The sequence below is a fragment of the Ips typographus genome, linkage group LG14 (genome assembly GCF_016097725.1).
Source record: "Ips typographus isolate SLU linkage group LG14, UJ_Ityp_2.0, whole genome shotgun sequence".
NCBI classification, from domain to species: domain Eukaryota; kingdom Metazoa; phylum Arthropoda; class Insecta; order Coleoptera; family Curculionidae; genus Ips; species Ips typographus.
Window position 1 is genome coordinate 3,562,554 of NC_138435.1, and position 19,570 is coordinate 3,582,123.

The window sequence follows — 19,570 nt, forward strand, 5'->3', positions numbered from 1 at the left end:
AGTAAAAAATTTTATCTAAAAAATTGCGTACAGGGTGGCCAAAAACAGGCATGCACCATACTTTTTATGCACACTCTGTAAACTGGAAGCAGAAACGGTCCTGCAAACTTACGGTGTTGGGTTAAGGAGTTGATTAGGAACGTTTTTGATCTTTTGAATTTTTTTGGTAATTTTCACAGTTTTCGAGTTATTTCAAATTTGAACGCGATTAGACGACTATCAGAAACACAGTTTGAAAGGACAGTCAGGGACAAAATTGCCTGAAAAGCCCACTTGGAGTGGGAAAATTACAGTTTTAAGCACATTTTTGGAATCCCCATTAAATTTCCCATCCAATGACATAAAAACACACTACAAAGTTTGGTACAGTCAGGAAGAAAAGTGATGTCAAAATTTGAACTGTCAGAAACACAGTTTGAAAGAACAGTCGGGCACAAAATTGCCTAAAAAACCCATTTGGAGTGAGAAAATGACAGTTTTATGCACATTTTTGGAATCCCCATTAAATTTACTATCCAATGACATAAAAAACACTTCAAAATCAGGTAAAGTCAGGGAGAAAAGTGGGGTGAAAATTTGAACTGTCAGAAACACAGTTTGAAAGGACAGTCAGGGACAAAATCGCCTGTAAATCTCATTTGGAGTGAGAAAATGACAGTTTTAAGCACATTTTTGGAATCCCCATTAAATTTCCCATCTAATGTCTTAAAAAACAATACAAAACCAGGTAAAGTCAGGGAAAAAAGTGGTGTCAGAATTTGAACTGTCAGAAACACAGTTTGAAAGGACAGTCAGGGACAAAATCGGCTGTAAAACCCATTTGGAGTGAGAAAATGACAGTTTTAAGCACATTTTTGGAATCCCCATTAAATTTCCCATCCAATGACATAAAAATACACTACAAAGTTTGGTACAGTCAGGGAGAAAAGTGATGTCAAAATTTAAACTGTCAGAAACACAGTTTGAAAGGACAGTCAGGGACAAAATTGCCAAAAAAAACCCATTTGGAGTGAGAAAATGACAGATTTAAGCACATTTTTGGGATCTCCATTAAATTTCCCATCCAATAAGCAAAAATACACTACAAAGTGCTGTACAGTCAGGGAGAAAAGCGGTGTCAAAGTTTGAACTGTCAGAAACACAGTTTGAAGGGACAGTCAGGGACAAAATTGCCTAAAAAACCCAATTGGAGTGAGAAAATGACAGTTTTAAGCACATTTTTGGAATCCCCATTAAATTTCCTATCTAATGTCATAAAAAACACTTCAAAATTATGTAAAGTCAGGGAAAAAAGTGGTGTCAAAATTTGAACTGTCAAAAACACAGTTTAAACGGACAGTCAGGGACAAAATTGCCTGTAAAATCCATTTGTAGTGAGAAAATGACAGTTTTAAGCACATTTTTGGAATCCTCATTAAATTTCCCATCTAATGACATAAAAAACAATACGAAAGCAGGTAAAGTCAAAGAGAAAAGTGGTGTCAAAATTTGAACTGTCACAAACACAGTTTGAAAGGACAGTCAGGGACAAAATCGCCTGTAAAACCCACTTGAAGTGAGAAAATGATAGTTTTAAGCACATTTTTGGAATCCTCATTAAATTTCCCATCCAATGACATAAAAAACCCTTCAAAATCGGATAAAGTCAGGGAAAAAAGTGGTGTCAAAATTTGAACTGTCAGAAACACAATTTGAAAGGACAGTCAGGGACAAAATTGCCAAAAAAAACCCATTTGGAGTGAGAAAATTACAGTTTTAAGCACATTTTTGGAATCCCCATTAAATTTCCTATCTAATGTCATAAAAAACAATACAAAATCAGGTACAGTAAGGGAAAAAAGTGGTGTCAAAATTTGAACTGTCAGAAACACAGTTTGGAAGAACAGTCAGGGACAAAATTGCCTAAAAAACCCATTTGGAGTGAGAAAATGACAGTTTTAAGCACATTTTTGGAATTCCCATTAAATTTCCCATCCAATGACATAAAAAACACTTCAAAATCAGGTAAAGTCAGGGAAAAAAGTGGTGTCAACATTTGAACTGTCAAAAACACAGTTTGAAAGCACAGTCAGGGACAAAATCGCCTGTAAATCTCATTTGGAGTAAGAAAATGACAGTTTTAAGCACATTTTTGGAATCCCCATTAAATTTCCCATCCAATGACATAAAAATACACTACAAAGTTTGGTACAGTCAGGGAGAAAAGTGATGTCAAAATTTAAACTGTCAGAAACACAGTTTGAAAGGACAGTCAGGGACAAAATTGCCTAAAAAACCCATTTGGAGTGAGAAAATGACAGTTTTAAGCACATTTTCGGAATCCCCATTAAATTTCCCATCCAATGACATAAAAAACACTTCAAAATCGGGTAAAGTCAGGGAGAAAAGTGGTGTCAAAATTTGAAGTGTCAGAAACATAGTTTGAACAGACAGTCAGGGACAAAATCGCCTGAAAACCCTATTTGGAGTGAGAAAATGACAGTTTTAAGCACATTTTTGGAATCCCCATTAAATTTCCCATCCAATGACATAAAAATACACTACAAAGTTTGGTACAGTCAGGGAGAAAAGTGATGTCAAAATTTAAACTGTCAGAAACACAGTTGGAAAGAACAGTCAGGGACAAAATCGCCTCTAAAACCCATTTGGAGTGAGAAAATGACAGTTTTAAGCACATTTTTGGAATCCCCATTAAATTTCCTATCTAATGTCATAAAAAACAATACAAAATCAGGTACAGTCAGGGAGAAAAGTGGGGTCAAAATTTAAACTGTCAGAAATACAGTTTGAAAGGACAGTCAGGGACAAAATTGCCTTAAAAACCCACTTGGAGTGAGAAAATGACAGTTTTAAGCACATTTTTGGAATCCTCATTAAATTTCCCATTCAATGACATAAAAAACACTTCAAATTTAGGTAAAGTCAGGGAGAAAAGTGGTGTCAAAATTTGAACTGTTAAAACCACAGTTTGAAAGAACAGTCAGGGACAAAATCGCCTGAAAAACCCACTTGGAGTGAGAAAACAACAGTTTTAAGCACATTTTTGGAATCCCCATTAAATTTCCCATCCAATGACATAAAAATACACTACAAAGTTTGGTACAGTCAGGGAGAAAAGTGATGTCAAAATTTGAACTGTCAGAAACACAGTTTGAAAGGACAGTCAGGGACAAAATTGCCTAAAAAACCCATTTGGAGTGAGAAAATGACAGTTTTAAGCACATTTTTGGAATCCTCATTAAATTTTCCATCCAATGACATAAAAAACACTTTAAAATTAGGTAAAGTCAGGGAAAAAAGTGGTGTCAACATTTGAACTGTCAAAAACACAGTTTGAAAGCACAGTCAGGGACAAAATCGCCTGTAAGTCTCATTTGGAGTAAGAAAATGACAGTTTTAAGCACATTTTTGGAATCCCCATTAAATTTCCCATCTAATGTCTTAAAAAACAATACAAAACCAGGTAAAGTCAGGGAAAAAAGTGGTGTCAGAATTTGAACTGTCAGAAACACAGTTTGAAAGAACAGTCAGGGACAAAATCGCCTGAAAAACCCACTTGGAGTGAGAAAACAACAGTTTTAAGCACATTTTTGGAATCCCCATTAAATTTCCCATCCAATGACATAAAAATACACTACAAAGTTTGGTACAGTCAGGGAGAAAAGTGATGTCAAAATTTGAACTGTCAGAAACACAGTTTGAAAGGACAGTCAGGGACAAAATTGCCTAAAAAACCCATTTGGAGTGAGAAAATGACAGTTTTAAGCACATTTTTGGAATCCCCATTAAATTTCCCATCCAATGACATAAAAATACACTACAAAGTTTGGTACAGTCAGGGAGAAAAGTGATGTCAAAATTTAAACTGTCAGAAACACAGTTGGAAAGAACAGTCAGGGACAAAATCGCCTCTAAAACCCATTTGGAGTGAGAAAATGACAGTTTTAAGCACATTTTTGGAATCCCCATTAAATTTCCTATCTAATGTCATAAAAAACAATACAAAATCAGGTACAGTCAGGGAGAAAAGTGGGGTCAAAATTTAAACTGTCAGAAATACAGTTTGAAAGGACAGTCAGGGACAAAATTGCCTTAAAAACCCACTTGGAGTGAGAAAATGACAGTTTTAAGCACATTTTTGGAATCCTCATTAAATTTCCCATTCAATGACATAAAAAACACTTCAAATTTAGGTAAAGTCAGGGAGAAAAGTGGTGTCAAAATTTGAACTGTTAAAACCACAGTTTGAAAGAACAGTCAGGGACAAAATCGCCTGAAAAACCCACTTGGAGTGAGAAAACAACAGTTTTAAGCACATTTTTGGAATCCCCATTAAATTTCCCATCCAATGACATAAAAATACACTACAAAGTTTGGTACAGTCAGGGAGAAAAGTGATGTCAAAATTTGAACTGTCAGAAACACAGTTTGAAAGGACAGTCAGGGACAAAATTGCCTAAAAAACCCATTTGGAGTGAGAAAATGACAGTTTTAAGCACATTTTTGGAATCCTCATTAAATTTTCCATCCAATGACATAAAAAACACTTTAAAATTAGGTAAAGTCAGGGAAAAAAGTGGTGTCAACATTTGAACTGTCAAAAACACAGTTTGAAAGCACAGTCAGGGACAAAATCGCCTGTAAGTCTCATTTGGAGTAAGAAAATGACAGTTTTAAGCACATTTTTGGAATCCCCATTAAATTTCCCATCTAATGTCTTAAAAAACAATACAAAACCAGGTAAAGTCAGGGAAAAAAGTGGTGTCAGAATTTGAACTGTCAGAAACACAGTTTGAAAGAACAGTCAGGGACAAAATCGCCTGAAAAACCCACTTGGAGTGAGAAAACAACAGTTTTAAGCACATTTTTGGAATCCCCATTAAATTTCCCATCCAATGACATAAAAATACACTACAAAGTTTGGTACAGTCAGGGAGAAAAGTGATGTCAAAATTTGAACTGTCAGAAACACAGTTTGAAAGGACAGTCAGGGACAAAATTGCCTAAAAAACCCATTTGGAGTGAGAAAATGACAGTTTTAAGCACATTTTTGGAATCCTCATTAAATTTTCCATCCAATGACATAAAAAACACTTTAAAATTAGGTAAAGTCAGGGAAAAAAGTGGTGTCAACATTTGAACTGTCAAAAACACAGTTTGAAAGCACAGTCAGGGACAAAATCGCCTGTAAGTCTCATTTGGAGTAAGAAAATGACAGTTTTAAGCACATTTTTGGAATCCCCATTAAATTTCCCATCTAATGTCTTAAAAAACAATACAAAACCAGGTAAAGTCAGGGAAAAAAGTGGTGTCAGAATTTGAACTGTCAGAAACACAGTTTGAAAGAACAGTCAGGGACAAAATCGCCTGAAAAACCCACTTGGAGTGAGAAAACAACAGTTTTAAGCACATTTTTGGAATCCCCATTAAATTTCCCATCCAATGACATAAAAATACACTACAAAGTTTGGTACAGTCAGGGAGAAAAGTGATGTCAAAATTTGAACTGTCAGAAACACAGTTTGAAAGGACAGTCAGGGACAAAATTGCCTAAAAAACCCATTTGGAGTGAGAAAATGACAGTTTTAAGCACATTTTTGGAATCCCCATTAAATTTCCCATCCAATGACATAAAAATACACTACAAAGTTTGGTACAGTCAGGGAGAAAAGTGATGTCAAAATTTAAACTGTCAGAAACACAGTTGGAAAGAACAGTCAGGGACAAAATCGCCTCTAAAACCCATTTGGAGTGAGAAAATGACAGTTTTAAGCACATTTTTGGAATCCCCATTAAATTTCCTATCTAATGTCATAAAAAACAATACAAAATCAGGTACAGTCAGGGAGAAAAGTGGGGTCAAAATTTAAACTGTCAGAAATACAGTTTGAAAGGACAGTCAGGGACAAAATTGCCTTAAAAACCCACTTGGAGTGAGAAAATGACAGTTTTAAGCACATTTTTGGAATCCCCATTAAATTTCCCATCCAATGACATAAAAATACACTACAAAGTTTGGTAAAGTCAGGGAGAAAAGGGGTGTCAAGCTTTGAACTGTCAGAAACATAGTTTGAAAGAACAGTCAGGGACAAAATTGCCTAAAAAACCATTTGTAGTGAGAAAATGACAGTTTTGAGCACATTTTTGGAATCCCCATTAAATTTCCCATCCAATGTCATAAAAAACAATACAAAATCAGGTACAGTCAGGGAGAAAAGTGGGGTCAAACTTTGAATTGTCAGAAACACAGTTTGAAAGGACAGTCAGGGACAAAATCGCCTGAAAAACCCACTTGGAGAGAGAAAATTACAGTTTTAAGCACATTTTTGAAATCCCCATTAAATTTCCCATCTAATGACATAAGAAACAATACAAAATTAGGTGAAATCAAACGGCCAAACGCCATAACTGTCAAAATTCCACTCATAAACCTATAAAATACCTTTGACACCTATTTTACTGGATTTTAAGACAGTTTTGTGGTTTTACGGCTTTATGACGGTTGTCAAATGTCAAATTTAGTCAAAACTGACTAAAATTACGTCAAAAAGTGACAGCCAAATGTCAAATGGAGGTATAAAATGCATTCAACCCCAGTCACACTGATTTCGTTACTTTTCACGTTTCGTCGCTTTGTACCTCCATGGGAATGAATTTGACAGTTGTCATTTGACAGTTATGACAACCAATTGTCATAACTGTCAAAATACTGACGTCACAATGGAATAACTTACCGATTAACGATTATGCGCATGTTTAGGGGAAGCTTACCGACAAACGGGGAGCCCATCAAAAATGCCTGATGATGACGGGGCGGATATCGAAACGTCGCGCGCTCTCAAACAGCGTCGTTTGAAACGATTCTACGCCAGCGTTTTTCGCGTTTGCGAAGGATTAGAGGACAATATGACGTACGCAAGTGTGGTGGATGAAAAGTACCTAATTTATTTTGAGTAAGTAAGTTTTTGCGTTCTAACTCCTTAAGGAGGCCCCTTAGGGCAAAATGACCTCAATACAATCTTGTAGAGGAGGAAATTTGCTACAACTTTTGTTATTTACGATTTTCTGTGGCTGCGCAAATAACGGGGCTAGGGTTAGTCGAAGTGAAGTTAGTTTAAAAAAAAGGCAGTTGGGTACATCCTGTCACTTTTTGCCCTGTCACTCCTTAAGGAGGCCCCTAAGGGCAAAAAGACCTTAACACAATTTTGTAGAGAATAAAATTCTCTACAACTTTTGTTATTTAGACTTTTTTGTAGCTCCTTAAATAACAGAGCAAAGGGAATTTAAATAATTGTAAAGACGAACAAATTCGTCCTATTTAGAACGAAATATGGGCAGTGTTGCCAAATCGACCATTAAAAAAAAAATAAAAATTAAATAAAAATTGAATAAAATGAAAACAAAAAAAAAAATTAAATAAAAATTAAATTAAAATTAATGAAAAATTAAAAAAAAATAAATAGAAATTAAATGACAATTAAATAAAAATTAAATAAAATGAAAACAAAAATAAAAATTAAATAAAAATTGATTAAAAATTAAATAAAAATTAATTAAAAATTAAATAAAAATTGAATAAAACGAAAACAAAACAAAAATTAAATAAAAATTAATGAAAAATTAAATAAAACTTAAATAAAAATTAATTAAATAAAAATTAAATTAAAATTAATTAAAAATTAAAAAAAAATAAATAGAAATTAAATAAAAATTAAATGACAATTAAATAAAAATTAATTAAATAAAAATTAAATTAAAATTAATTAAAAATAAAAAAAAAATTAAATAGGAATTAAATAAAAATTAAATAAAAATCTATTAAAAATTAAATAAAAATTGAATAAAAATTAAATAAAAATTAATTAAAAATAAAAAAATAAATAAATTAAAATTAATTAAAAATTAAAAAAAAATTAAATAGAAATTAAATAAAAATTAAATAAAAATTAAATAAAAATTAATTAAATAAAAATTAAAAAAAAAATTAAATGAAAATAAAATAATTAAATAATTTTTTGTTAAAAAAAAAAAGTTTAAAAATTAAAAAAAAAACACAAAAAATAATTATTTAATTAAACATTTATATTACGATATTAATTTACATGAATAAAATCTAATTTTACGATTATAATACAGTATTTACATGTTTTGACGCAAATTTGTTGACATTTAATAGTAAGCTGCCGGCTGACGTTCCTTTCGGATACAATTGGTAAGACAAAGAGCCAAAACGGCTCCGACGACCTGAAATAATTCAATTTTCGGTTAATTTGAAACGTTCAAGTGCCAGGCACGAAGCGAGAGTGCCAAATTTCCACTTTTAAGCGCTTACCTCGACCGTCGCAACGGCTATGGCAACAATGGCAAGCGTACGAACGGAGAAAGACAGATAATCGGTTAGGACGGCGATGCATCCTTTGTTTAACTCGTTGGAGGAGGAATAACAGCTGTCTGGAATTGACAAGCCTTGCGTTGTCCAGTAATCGGGGCCGGTAGTACCGCAACATTGAAGCTGTTGAGTGCAAAGAAGGTTTTCAAAAAATTGTAATTCTTAAACTAGTCAACCTAGCGTTGAGGTTTCAACGCTGGTTTGTTGCTATATTATCTAATTGTTACCAGAAAAAAAGTCAGTTGGATAGGTCAAAAAGTAGGGATGTGGTGGGCTGAGATGGGCGATGTTGCTTAAACACCACAAACCAACTCATCTGCCAGGAAGCTTTTCAAAAAATTCTAATTCCTAAACTGCTTAACTTAGTCGTGAGATTTCAACGCTGGTTTGTTGCTATACTATCTGGTTGTTAGCAGAAATAATTCCAGTTTGATCAGTCAGGAACTAGGGATGTGGTGGGCTGAGATGGGCCGTGTTGCTTAAACACCACAAACCAACTCATCTGCCAGGAAGCTTTTCAAAAAATTCTAATTCCTAAACTGCTTAACTTAGACTCGAGGTTTCAACGCTGGTTTGTTGCTATACTATCTGGTTGTTAGCAGAAATAATTCCAGTTTGATCAATGAGGAACTAGGGATGTGGTGGGCTGAGATGGGCGGTGTTGCCTAAAGACCACAAACCAACTCATCTGCCAGGAAGCTTTTCAAAAAATTCTAATTCCTAAACTGCTTAACTTAGCTTCGAGGTTTCAACGCTGGTTTGTTACTATACTATCTGGTTGTTACCAGAAATAATTCCAGTTTGATCAGTCAGGAACTAGGGATGTGGTGGGCTGAGATGGGCGGTGTTGCTTAAACACCACAAACCAACTCATCTGCCAGGAAGCTTTTCAAAAAATTCTAATTCCTAAACTACCTAACCTAGCCTCGAGGTTTCAACGCAGGTTTGTTGCTATACTATCTGGTTGTTACCAGAAATAATTCCAGTTTGATCAATGAGGAACTAGGGATGTGGTCGGCTGAGATGGGCGGTGTTGCCTAAAGACCACAAACCAACTAATCTACCAGGAAGCTTTTTAAAAAATTCTAATTCCTAAACTGCTTAACTTAATCTTGAGGTTTCAACGCCGGTTTGTTGCTATACTATCTGTTTGTTACCAGAAATAATTCCAGTTTGATAAGTGAGAAAGTAGGGATGTGGTGGGCTGAGATGGGCGGTGTTGCCTAAACACCACAAACCAACTCATCTGCCAGGAAGCTTTTTAGAAAATTCTAACTCCTAAACTGCTTAACCTAGCCTCGAAGTTTCAACGCTGGTTTGTTGCTATACTATCTGGTTGTTACCAGAAATAATTCCAGTTTGATCAGTCAGGAACTAGGGATGTGGTGGGCTGAGATGGGCCGTGTTGCTTAAACACCACAAACCAACTCATCTGTCAGGAAGCTTTTCAAAAAATTCTAACTCCTAAACTGCTTAACTTAGTCTTGAGGTTTCAACGCTGGTTTGTTGCTATACTATCTGGTTGTTACCAGAAATAATTCCAGTTTGATCAGTGGGGAACTAGGGATGTGGTGGGCTGAGATGGGCGGTGTTGCCTAAAGACCACAAACCAACTCATCTGCCAGGAAGCTTTTCAAAAAATTCTAATTCCTAAACTACCTAACCTAGCCTCGAAGTTTCAACGCTGGTTTGTTGCTATACTATCTGGTTGTTAGCAGAAATAATTCCAGTTTGATCAATGAGGAACTAGGGATGTGGTGGGCTGAGATAGGCGGTGTTGCCTAAACACCACAAACCAACTCATCTGCCAGGAAGCTTTTCAAAAAATTCTAATTCCTAAACTGCTTAACTTAGCCTAGAGGTTTCAACGCTGGTTTGTTGCTATACTATTTGGTTGTTACCAGAAATAATTCCAGTTTGATAAGTGAGAAAGTAGGGATGTGGTGGGCTGAGATGGGCGGTGTTGCCTAAACACCACAAACCAACTCATCTGCCAGGAAGCTTTTCAAAAAATTCTAATTCCTAAACTGCTTAATTTATTTTTGAGGTTTCAACGCTGATTTGTTGCTACACTATCTGGTTGTTACCAGAAATAATTCCAGTTTGATCAGTCAGGAAGTAGGGATGTGGTGGTTGGGAAACTTACGGTTTGCTGGATTTGGTCCACGACTTCAGTTTTGTTTTCAGCGAAAACCTCTTCGAGTTGCTCAGAAATTTGCGTTTTGAACTCGGTCAGGTCCTCGTATCGCATGAAAGCGTATATTCCCAAACCTACTTGCAACAGGAAGATTGCTATCAGGATACCTCCGTACTGAAACAAAGACAATAAACATATTAGAGAGTGTATTTGGAATTAATGTTCAAAATATGATTTTAGTGGCAAAACTCTCGCGCACGCACGGAAAAAGCCTAGAACCTCCACCAAGTTTGGGAAAGCTCGTACTGTTCTCTATCGATCACTTTCTATGACTTTTTGCTGTATCTAGTCAAATAAAGGAGTTATCAGGGTTGTAAGAGTTGAATGTATTGAACCAGAAAGGAGAGGGGCCAAAGGTAAAAATTATCGCTTAGCGCCCTCCAGCGGTGCTGGCGGGAAAAACAAAAAACACTTCTCGGAAGCTTGTAGTGTCCTCTATCGATCACTTTCAGTGACTTTTTGCTGTATCTAGTCAAATTAGGGAGTTATCAGGGTTTAAAGACTTAAATGCACCGAACTTTTCTGGGGAGGGGTTATATATTGATTAATAAATTTTGATCACCCTGTAACTCGGTTATTTGACGAGCTACAGGGTGGTTCTTTTTACCGATTCGTAGCCTGAAAAGTGCTCTTTTGACCACCCTGTACAGTGCCAACTAAATTTGACAGTAAAAACAAAATGGCGACGAAAGTGACAAAGACAGTAAATTTCATGAAATTAGTCAATTTTGATCACCCTGTAACTCGGTTATTTGATGAGCTACAGGGTGGTTCTTTTTACCGATTTGTAGCCTAAAAAGTGCTCTTTGGACCACCCTGTACAATGCCAACTAAATTTGACAGTAAAAACAAAATGGCGTCGTAAGTGGCAAAGGCAGTAAATTTCATAAAATTAGTCAATTTTGATCACCCTGTAACTCGGTTATTTGACGAGCTACAGGGTGGTTCTTTTTACCAGTTTGTAGCCTAAACAGTGCTCTTTTGACCACCCTGTACAGTGCCAACTAAATTTGACAGTAAAAACAAAATGGCGACGAAAGTGACAAAGACAGTAAATTTCATGAAATTAGTCAATTTTGATCACCCTGTAACTCGGTTATTTGATGAGCTACAGGGTGGTTCTTTTTACCGATTTGTAGCCTAAACAGTGCTCTTTTGACCACCCTGTACAGTGCCAACTAAATTTGACAGTAAAAACAAAATGGCGTCTAAAGTGACAATGCAGTAAATTTCAAAAAAATAGTAAATTTTGATCACCCTGTAACTCGGTTATTTGATGAGCTACAGGGTGGTTCTTTTTACCGATTCGTAGCCTAGAAAGTTATCTTTTGACCACCTTATATAATGCCAACTAAATTTGACAGTAAAAACAAAATGGCGACGAAAGTGACAAAGGCAGTAAATTTCATGAAATTAGTCAATTTTGATCACCCTGTAACTCGGTTATTTGATGAGCTACAGGGTGGTTCTTTTTACCGATTTGTAGCCTAAAAAGTGCTCTTTGGACCACCCTGTACAATGCCAACTAAATTTGACAGTAAAAACAAAATGGCGTCGTAAGTGGCAAAGGCAGTAAATTTCATAAAATTAGTCAATTTTGATCACCCTGTAACTCGGTTATTTGACGAGCTACAGGGTGGTTCTTTTTACCAGTTTGTAGCCTAAACAGTGCTCTTTTGACCACCCTGTACAGTGCCAACTAAATTTGACAGTAAAAACAAAATGGCGACGAAAGTGACAAAGACAGTAAATTTCATGAAATTAGTCAATTTTGATCACCCTGTAACTCGGTTATTTGATGAGCTACAGGGTGGTTCTTTTTACCGATTTGTAGCCTAAACAGTGCTCTTTTGACCACCCTGTACAGTGCCAACTAAATTTGACAGTAAAAACAAAATGGCGTCTAAAGTGACAATGCAGTAAATTTCAAAAAAATAGTAAATTTTGATCACCCTGTAACTCGGTTATTTGATGAGCTACAGGGTGGTTCTTTTTACCGATTCGTAGCCTAGAAAGTTATCTTTTGACCACCTTATATAATGCCAACTAAATTTGACAGTAAAAACAAAATGGCGACGAAAGTGACAAAGGCAGTAAATTTCATGAAATTAGTCAATTTTGATCACCCTGTAACTCGGTTATTTGATGAGCTACAGGGTGGTTCTTTTTACCGATTTGTAGCCTAAAAAGTGCTCTTTTGACCACCCTGTACAGTGCCAACTAAATTTGACAGTAAAAACAAAATGGCGTCTAAAGTGACAAAGGCAGTAAATTTCAAAAAATTAGTAAATTTTGATCACCCTGTAACTCGGTTATTTGACGAGCTACAGGGTGGTTCTTTTTACCAGTTTGTAGCCTGAAAAGTGCTCTTTTGACCACCCTGTACAGTGCCAACTAAATTTGACAGTAAAAACAAAATGGCGTCAAAAGTGACAAAGGCAGTAAATTTCAAAAAATTGGTAAATTTTGATCACCCTGTAACTCGGTTATTTAACGAGCTACAGGGTGGTTCTTTTTACCGATTTGTAGCCTAAAAAGTGCTCTTTTGACCACCCTGTACAGTGCCAACTAAATTTGACAGTAAAAACAAAATGGCGTCTAAAGTGACAATGGCAGTAAATTTCATGAAATTAGTAAATTTTGATCACCCTTTAACTCGGTTATTTGATGAGCTACAGGGTGGTTCTTTTTACCGATTTGTAGCCTAAAAAGTGCTCTTTTGACCACCCTGTACAGTGCCAACTAAATTTGACAGTAAAAACAAAATGGCGTCGAAAGTGACAAAGGCAGTAAATTTCATGAAATTAGTCAATTTTGATCACCCTGTAACTCGGTTATTTGATGAGCTACAGGGTGGTTCTTTTTACCGATTTGTAGCCTAGAAAGTTCTCTTTTGACCACCCTGTACGGTCCCAATTAAATTTGACAGTAAAAGCAAAATGGCGTCGAAAGTAACAAAGGCAGTAAATTTCAAAAAATTAGTAAATTTTGATCACCCTGTAACTCGGTTATTTGACGAGCTACAGGGTGGTTCTTTTTACCGATTCGTAGCCTAGAAAGTTCTCTTTTGACCACCAACTGAATTTGACAGTAAAAACAAAATGGCGTCTAAATTGACGAGGACAGTAATTTCGAAAAAGTCGATCAACTTTGATCACTCATAACTCGGTTATTTGTTGAGCTACAGGGTGGTTCTTTTCACCAATTTGCCCTTTTGTCCACCCTGTACAGTGCCAAAACAAAATTCCTCATATAAATGAAGGATATCTTACCCAACTGAGCATGCAAGTGTTGTTTTTAAGCGCTCCGCAACAGCCCAAAAACGAAATAACCAAAATGATGGAACCGACGACTATCGCGAAAATCGGCACGTTTTCCAACGTTGCCAGCTCGTCCGGGATGGCATCTGTCAACTTGGTAAAGTTCACTTGGTAGAGAATTCCCACTACCAACAGCGCTAATCCAACCAACTGGAATAACAAAAAAAAAATGGTTAAAACAGTCCAACAACACAAAACACACCATATCTCCGTTATTTCTGGGGCTAGAATTTTCCTAAAAAGTGATTATAGTAGGAAATTTCCTTCTTTACAAAAAATAGGAAATGCACTTTTTCTGTATCAGGCCTCAGAAAGGAGTTATGAGGCAAAAACCACGGTGAGGCACTAGACAACTGAGCTTACAACTGCAGCAACACAAATCACGTCCTAACTCCGTTATTTGTAAAGCTAAACAGTTTTTTAAAAATTGAAATTGTAGGCAATTTTCTTCTCTATAAAAAAGAAAGAATGTACTTTTTTCGTATCTAGTCTCAGAACAGAGTTGTGAGCCAAAATGAGCCAGGGTGAGCCACATCACTACCAGTGAGTCCAGGCACAAAACAGTTTGACTCGCACGATTTAACAGGAACTAAAGCACCGATCAAGCTCAAAATTTTGACAGTTATTCACTTGATGCCACGCATTGATTGTACTAAATTTGACAGCTGTCACTGTCACACGAGTTTGACAAGACATTTTCGAAATTAAAATTTTTAATTAAAACCCAATATCTTAGGAACCGAATCGCCAATTGGTGTCAAATTTTTGACAGCTGTCACTTAAGCGCAGTAGAGTAAGTTTACTTAATTTGACAGCTGTCACTAGCGCCCAACTCTGACAGGTAACTATGGAATGTCATGTTTGTGGTCCAAGAAGAGTTTAGCTTGGATGACAGTCCACAGCTGTCATATCTCCGAAACTGCTTGAGCTATTGAGCTGTCCCTCTTGACAAATGTCACTCAAGTGTCAAAGAGTAATTTTACTAAATTTGACAGCTGTCACTTGCACGCAACTCTGACAGGAACATTTAGAAAGTCATGTTTGTGGTGAAAGAGGAGTTTAGCTTGGATGACAGTTCACAGCTGTCATATCTCCGAAACTGCTTGAGCTATTGAGCTGTCCCTCTTGACAAATGTCACTCAAGTGTCAAAGAGTAATTTTGCCAAATTTGACAGCTGTCACTTGCACACAACTCTGACAGGAGCATTTATAAGTTTATGAAGAAACATTTATAAATACTGAAGCTTTAAAGCAATTTGCTTTGTTCTGGAAGTTTCTGGGATTTTTTGGAAGCTTCTCGAACATTCTAAAAGGTTCCGGAAGCTTCTAGAACTATTTCAGTTTCTTTTTCTATTTCGTTTTAATACTCATTGATCCGGTTTTAAGCTTCCTCTAATCGTTTGCCTGTATTTCGACAAAAACATGTTTATCATGTTCCAGCAAAGCCAGGGTATTAACGATACACCGAGTGACTCAAGAGTGGATCGCAAAAAGTCGAAAACTACTCTGCTTGTTCACGATTAGATAGTAAAAATCAAAAAAAAAAAAAAAAATCCAACAGATTTAAGTTTGGATAACGTGGTGGCCGTTATACAAGTTATTTGCATATGTCATAATTTGACAGCTTTTAACTTGGTACCTGGAACAGCTAGACGAATCGTTCAAACGTCAAAATGTAGCACGTGATTTTGGCATTTTTTCACCTTATTACGACTTTCTTTCAAAAATGACAAATAAACGAGTTATTTGAGATGGAATGCAACAGTGTAACTGTACTAGAAATATTGAAAGTGTCACAATTTGACTGCTCCTAACTTGGTTAGTATGACAGCTAGAAAAGTCGCGCAAACGTCAAAATGTAGCAAGTGATTTTGGCATTTTTTCACCTTATTACGACTTTCTTTCAAAAAGTACAAATAAGCGAGTTATTTGACATGAAATACAACTGTTGGAGGAGACTAAAATAAAAAAAAATCAAACGTACCTAAGTCTGGATATCGCGGCGGCCGTTACGCAAATTCTTGACATTTTCATGAGTTTGCGGCCAGTTTATTTGTCGCAAATCAGTTGACGTATCTCAAAACGGAATTGGTTGGACCGTTTTGCCGCTAGAGGGCGTCAAAGTCAATCGAATTTTTCAGATCAACATTTTTGACACCGCTTTTCTCCTTGACTGTACCAAGTTTTGTAGTGTTTTTTAAGTTTGTTGGATAGGAAATTTAATGAGGATTCCAAAAATGTGCTTAAAACAGTAATTTTCTCACTACAAGTGGGTTTTACAAGCAATTTTGTCTATGACTGTCCTTTCAAACTGTCTTTCTGGCAGCTAAAACTTTGACACAGCTTTTCTCCCTGACTGTATTAAGTTTTAAAGTGTTTTTTAAGTTTGTTGGATTGGAAATTTAATGAGGATTCCAAAAATGCGCTTAAAACACTCATTTTCTCACTACAAGTGTGTTTTACACTTGATTTTGTCCTTGACTGCCCTTTCAAACTGTCTTTCTGACAGATAAAATGTTGACACCGCTTTTCTATCTGACTATATTAAGTTTTAAAGTGTTTTTTAAGTTTGTTGGATAGGAAATTTAATGAGGATTCCAAAAATGTGCTTAAAACACTCATTTTCTCACTACAAGTGTGTTTTACACTTGATTTTGTCCTTGACTGTCCTTTCAAACTGTCTTTCTGACAGATAAAATGTTGACACCGCTTTTCTACCTGACTATATTAAGTTTTAAAGTGTTTTTTAAGTTTGTTGGATAGGAAATTTAATGAGGATTTCAAAAATGTGCCTAAAACACTCATTTTCTCACTAAAAGTGTGTTTTACACTTGATTTTGTCCTTGACTGTCCTTTCAAACTGTCTTTCTGACAGATAAAATGTTGACACCGCTTTTCTACCTGACTATATTAAGTTTTAAAGTGTTTTTTAAGTTTGTTGGATAGGAAATTTAATGAGGATTTCAAAAATGTGCCTAAAACAGTCATTTTCTCACTAGAAGTATGTTTTACACTTGATTTTCTCCCTGACTGTCCTATCAAACTATCTTTCTGACAAATCAAGCTTTGACACCGCTTTTCTTCCTGACTGTATTAAGTTTTAAAGTGTTTTTTAAGTTTGTTGGATAGGAAATTTAATGAGGATTCCAAAAATGTGCTTAAAACACTTATTTTCTCACTACAAGTGTGTTTTAGAGGTGATTTCTAACTGTTCACTTACCAAAAAGAGGAAATTAACCACAAAAACCAATATCCTGGCTAGTCCTTTGCTGCAACCCATTTTCACGTTTCACTTCCACGTATCACTTAATCTCGACTAATTGTTTTTCCTCTCAAAATTCCCAGTTTATTAGCTTCTTATCAGTATTTTATTAGCCGGCATGTTGATTGAGTTACTCACACGCATTTCATGGAAAAACAGCGTTGCCAAGTTGTTGTTGTGCGATCGACTCACATTTCAAATGTGTTTACAAAACTGATTCCCCATAATGGTCCAAATTGATTGTAGGATAAAAAAAAAAAAAAAAAATAAAAAAAAAAATAAATAAAGAAAAATAAAAAAAAATAAAAAAAATTAAAAAATTAAAAAATAAATTAAAAAAAAAAAAACACTTTAAGATCTGGTTGATAACGGACTTCTCATGATGGTTCAAATTGATTGTAGGATAAAAAAGAAAGAAATAAAAAAATAAATAAAAATAAACAAATTAACACTTTGATTACTGATAAGAAGCTAATAAACTGGGAATATTTATTTATTTTTATTTTATTTATGTATTTTTTTAATTTTTTTATTTCTTATTTATTTTTTTACTTACTTTTAGTGAATACAAAATTAACACTTTAAGATTACTGATAAGAAGCTAATAACCTGGGAATATTTATTTTTTATTTTTTTTAATTTATTATTTTTTAATTTTTTTTTATGTATTTTTTTTTATTTTTTTTATTTCTTATTTATTTTTACTTACTTTTTGTGAATACAAAATTAACACTTTAAGGTTACTGATAAGAAGCTAATAACCTGGGAATATTTATTTTTTATTTTTTTTATTTCTTATTTATTTTTACTTACTTTTTGTGAATACAAAATTAACACTTTAAGATTACTGATAAGAAGCTAATAACCTGGAAATATTTTTATTTATTTATTTTTTTAATTTTTTTTTTGTATTTTTTTTTATTTATTTTTTTACTTACTTTTTGAGAACACAAAATTAACACTTTAAGATTACTTAAACGACTTTTTGCTGCCTAACCTCATTCTAATTTGTTTTTTTAGTTTTTTAAATATATTCAACTTATTTTTATCAAATTATTTAATTTTTATTTTTTTCTTTATTTATTTATTTTTTTTTTTTTTAAAGTTATTTAGACTTTTTTAATTTTTTTTGTTTCTGTAAACTTTTTTAAAACATTTTTGTCTTCTGAGGTTTCTTTTTAATTCTTCTAAGTCGTTTTGACATTTTTAAGCCTTTTTTCCGTTTCTGGAAGATATTTTTGTCTTCTGAGGCTTCTTTTGTGTCTTCTGAGTCTTCTTTTCAATTCTTTTAAGTCGTTTTGACATTTTTAAGTATTTTTCCGTTTCTGGAAGATATTTTTGTCGTCTGAGGCTTCTTTTGTGTCTTCTGAGTCTTCTTTTTAATTCTTCCAAGTCGTTTTGACATTTTTAAGTATTTTTCCGTTTCTGGAAGATATTTTTGTCTTCTGAGACTTCTGAGTCTTCTTTATTAATTCTTTTAAGTCGTTTTGACATTTTTAAGCCTTTTTCCGTTTCTGGAAGATATTTTTGTCTTCTGAGGCTTCTTTTGTGTCTTCTGAGTCTTCTTTTCAATTCTTTTAAGTCGTTTTGACATTTTTAAGTATTTTTCCGTTTCTGGAAGATATTTTTGTCGTCTGAGGCTTCTTTTGTGTCTTCTGAGTCTTCTTTTTAATTCTTCCAAGTCGTTTTGACATTTTTAAGTATTTTTCCGTTTCTGGAAGATATTTTTGTCTTCTGAGACTTCTGAGTCTTCTTTATTAATTCTTTTAAGTCGTTTTGACATTTTTAAGCCTTTTTCCGTTTCTGGAAGATATTTTTGTCTTCTGAGGCTTCTTTTGTGTCTTCTGAGTCTTCTTTTTAATTCTTCTAAGTTGTTTTGACATTTTTAAGCCTTTTTCCGTTTCTGGAAGATATTTTTGTCGTCTGAGGCTTCTTTTGTGTCTTCTGAGTCTCTTTTTTAATTCTTCTAAGTCGTTTTGACATTTTTAAGCTTTTTTCAGTTTCTGGAAGATATTTTTGTCGTCTGAGGCTACTTTTGTGTCTTCTGAGTCTTCTTTTTAATTCTTTTAAGTCGTTTTGACATTTTTTAGTATTTTTCCGTTTCTGGAAGATATTTTTGTAGTCTGAGGCTTCTTTTGTGTCTTCTGAGTCTTCTTTTTAATTCTTCCAAGTCGTTTTGACATTTTTAAGCTTTTTTCCGTTTCCTGAAGATATTTTTGTCGTCTGAGGCTTCTTTTGTGTCTTCTGAGCCTTCTTTTTAATTCTTCTAAGTCGTTTTGACATTTTTAAGCTTTTTTCCGTTTCTGGAAGATATTTTTGTCGTCTGAGACTTCTTTTGTGTCTTCTTTTTAATTCTTCTAAGTCGTTTTGACATTTTTAAGTATTTTTCCGTTTCTGGAAGA

General features: G+C 34.5%; 2 protein-coding genes across 3 annotated transcripts in view; one reads left to right on the forward strand and one right to left on the reverse strand.

Moving 5' to 3' along the window:
* The window catches only part of Cc2d2a (Coiled-coil and C2 domain containing 2A), an 88,585-nt gene that overhangs the window by 17,749 nt on the left and 51,266 nt on the right, over positions 1 to 19,570 (forward strand). For both annotated transcript variants that reach the window (XM_081992602.1, XM_081992603.1), the window contains exon 7: positions 6,761 to 6,953. In XM_081992602.1, the coding sequence (XP_081848728.1) occupies positions 6,761 to 6,953 (193 nt within the window). The remainder of the gene's footprint in view (positions 1 to 6,760; positions 6,954 to 19,570) is intronic.
* LOC145737788 (23 kDa integral membrane protein-like) lies at positions 8,062 to 17,287 on the reverse strand. The gene is made up of 5 exons (XM_081992606.1): positions 17,127 to 17,287; positions 13,859 to 14,056; positions 10,536 to 10,700; positions 8,333 to 8,512; positions 8,062 to 8,244 (listed from the first exon to the last, which is right to left on the reverse strand). The coding sequence occupies exons 1-5, from the start codon at positions 17,184 to 17,186 to the stop codon at positions 8,170 to 8,172; spliced, it is 678 nt and encodes a 225-aa protein (XP_081848732.1). The 5' UTR covers positions 17,187 to 17,287; the 3' UTR covers positions 8,062 to 8,169.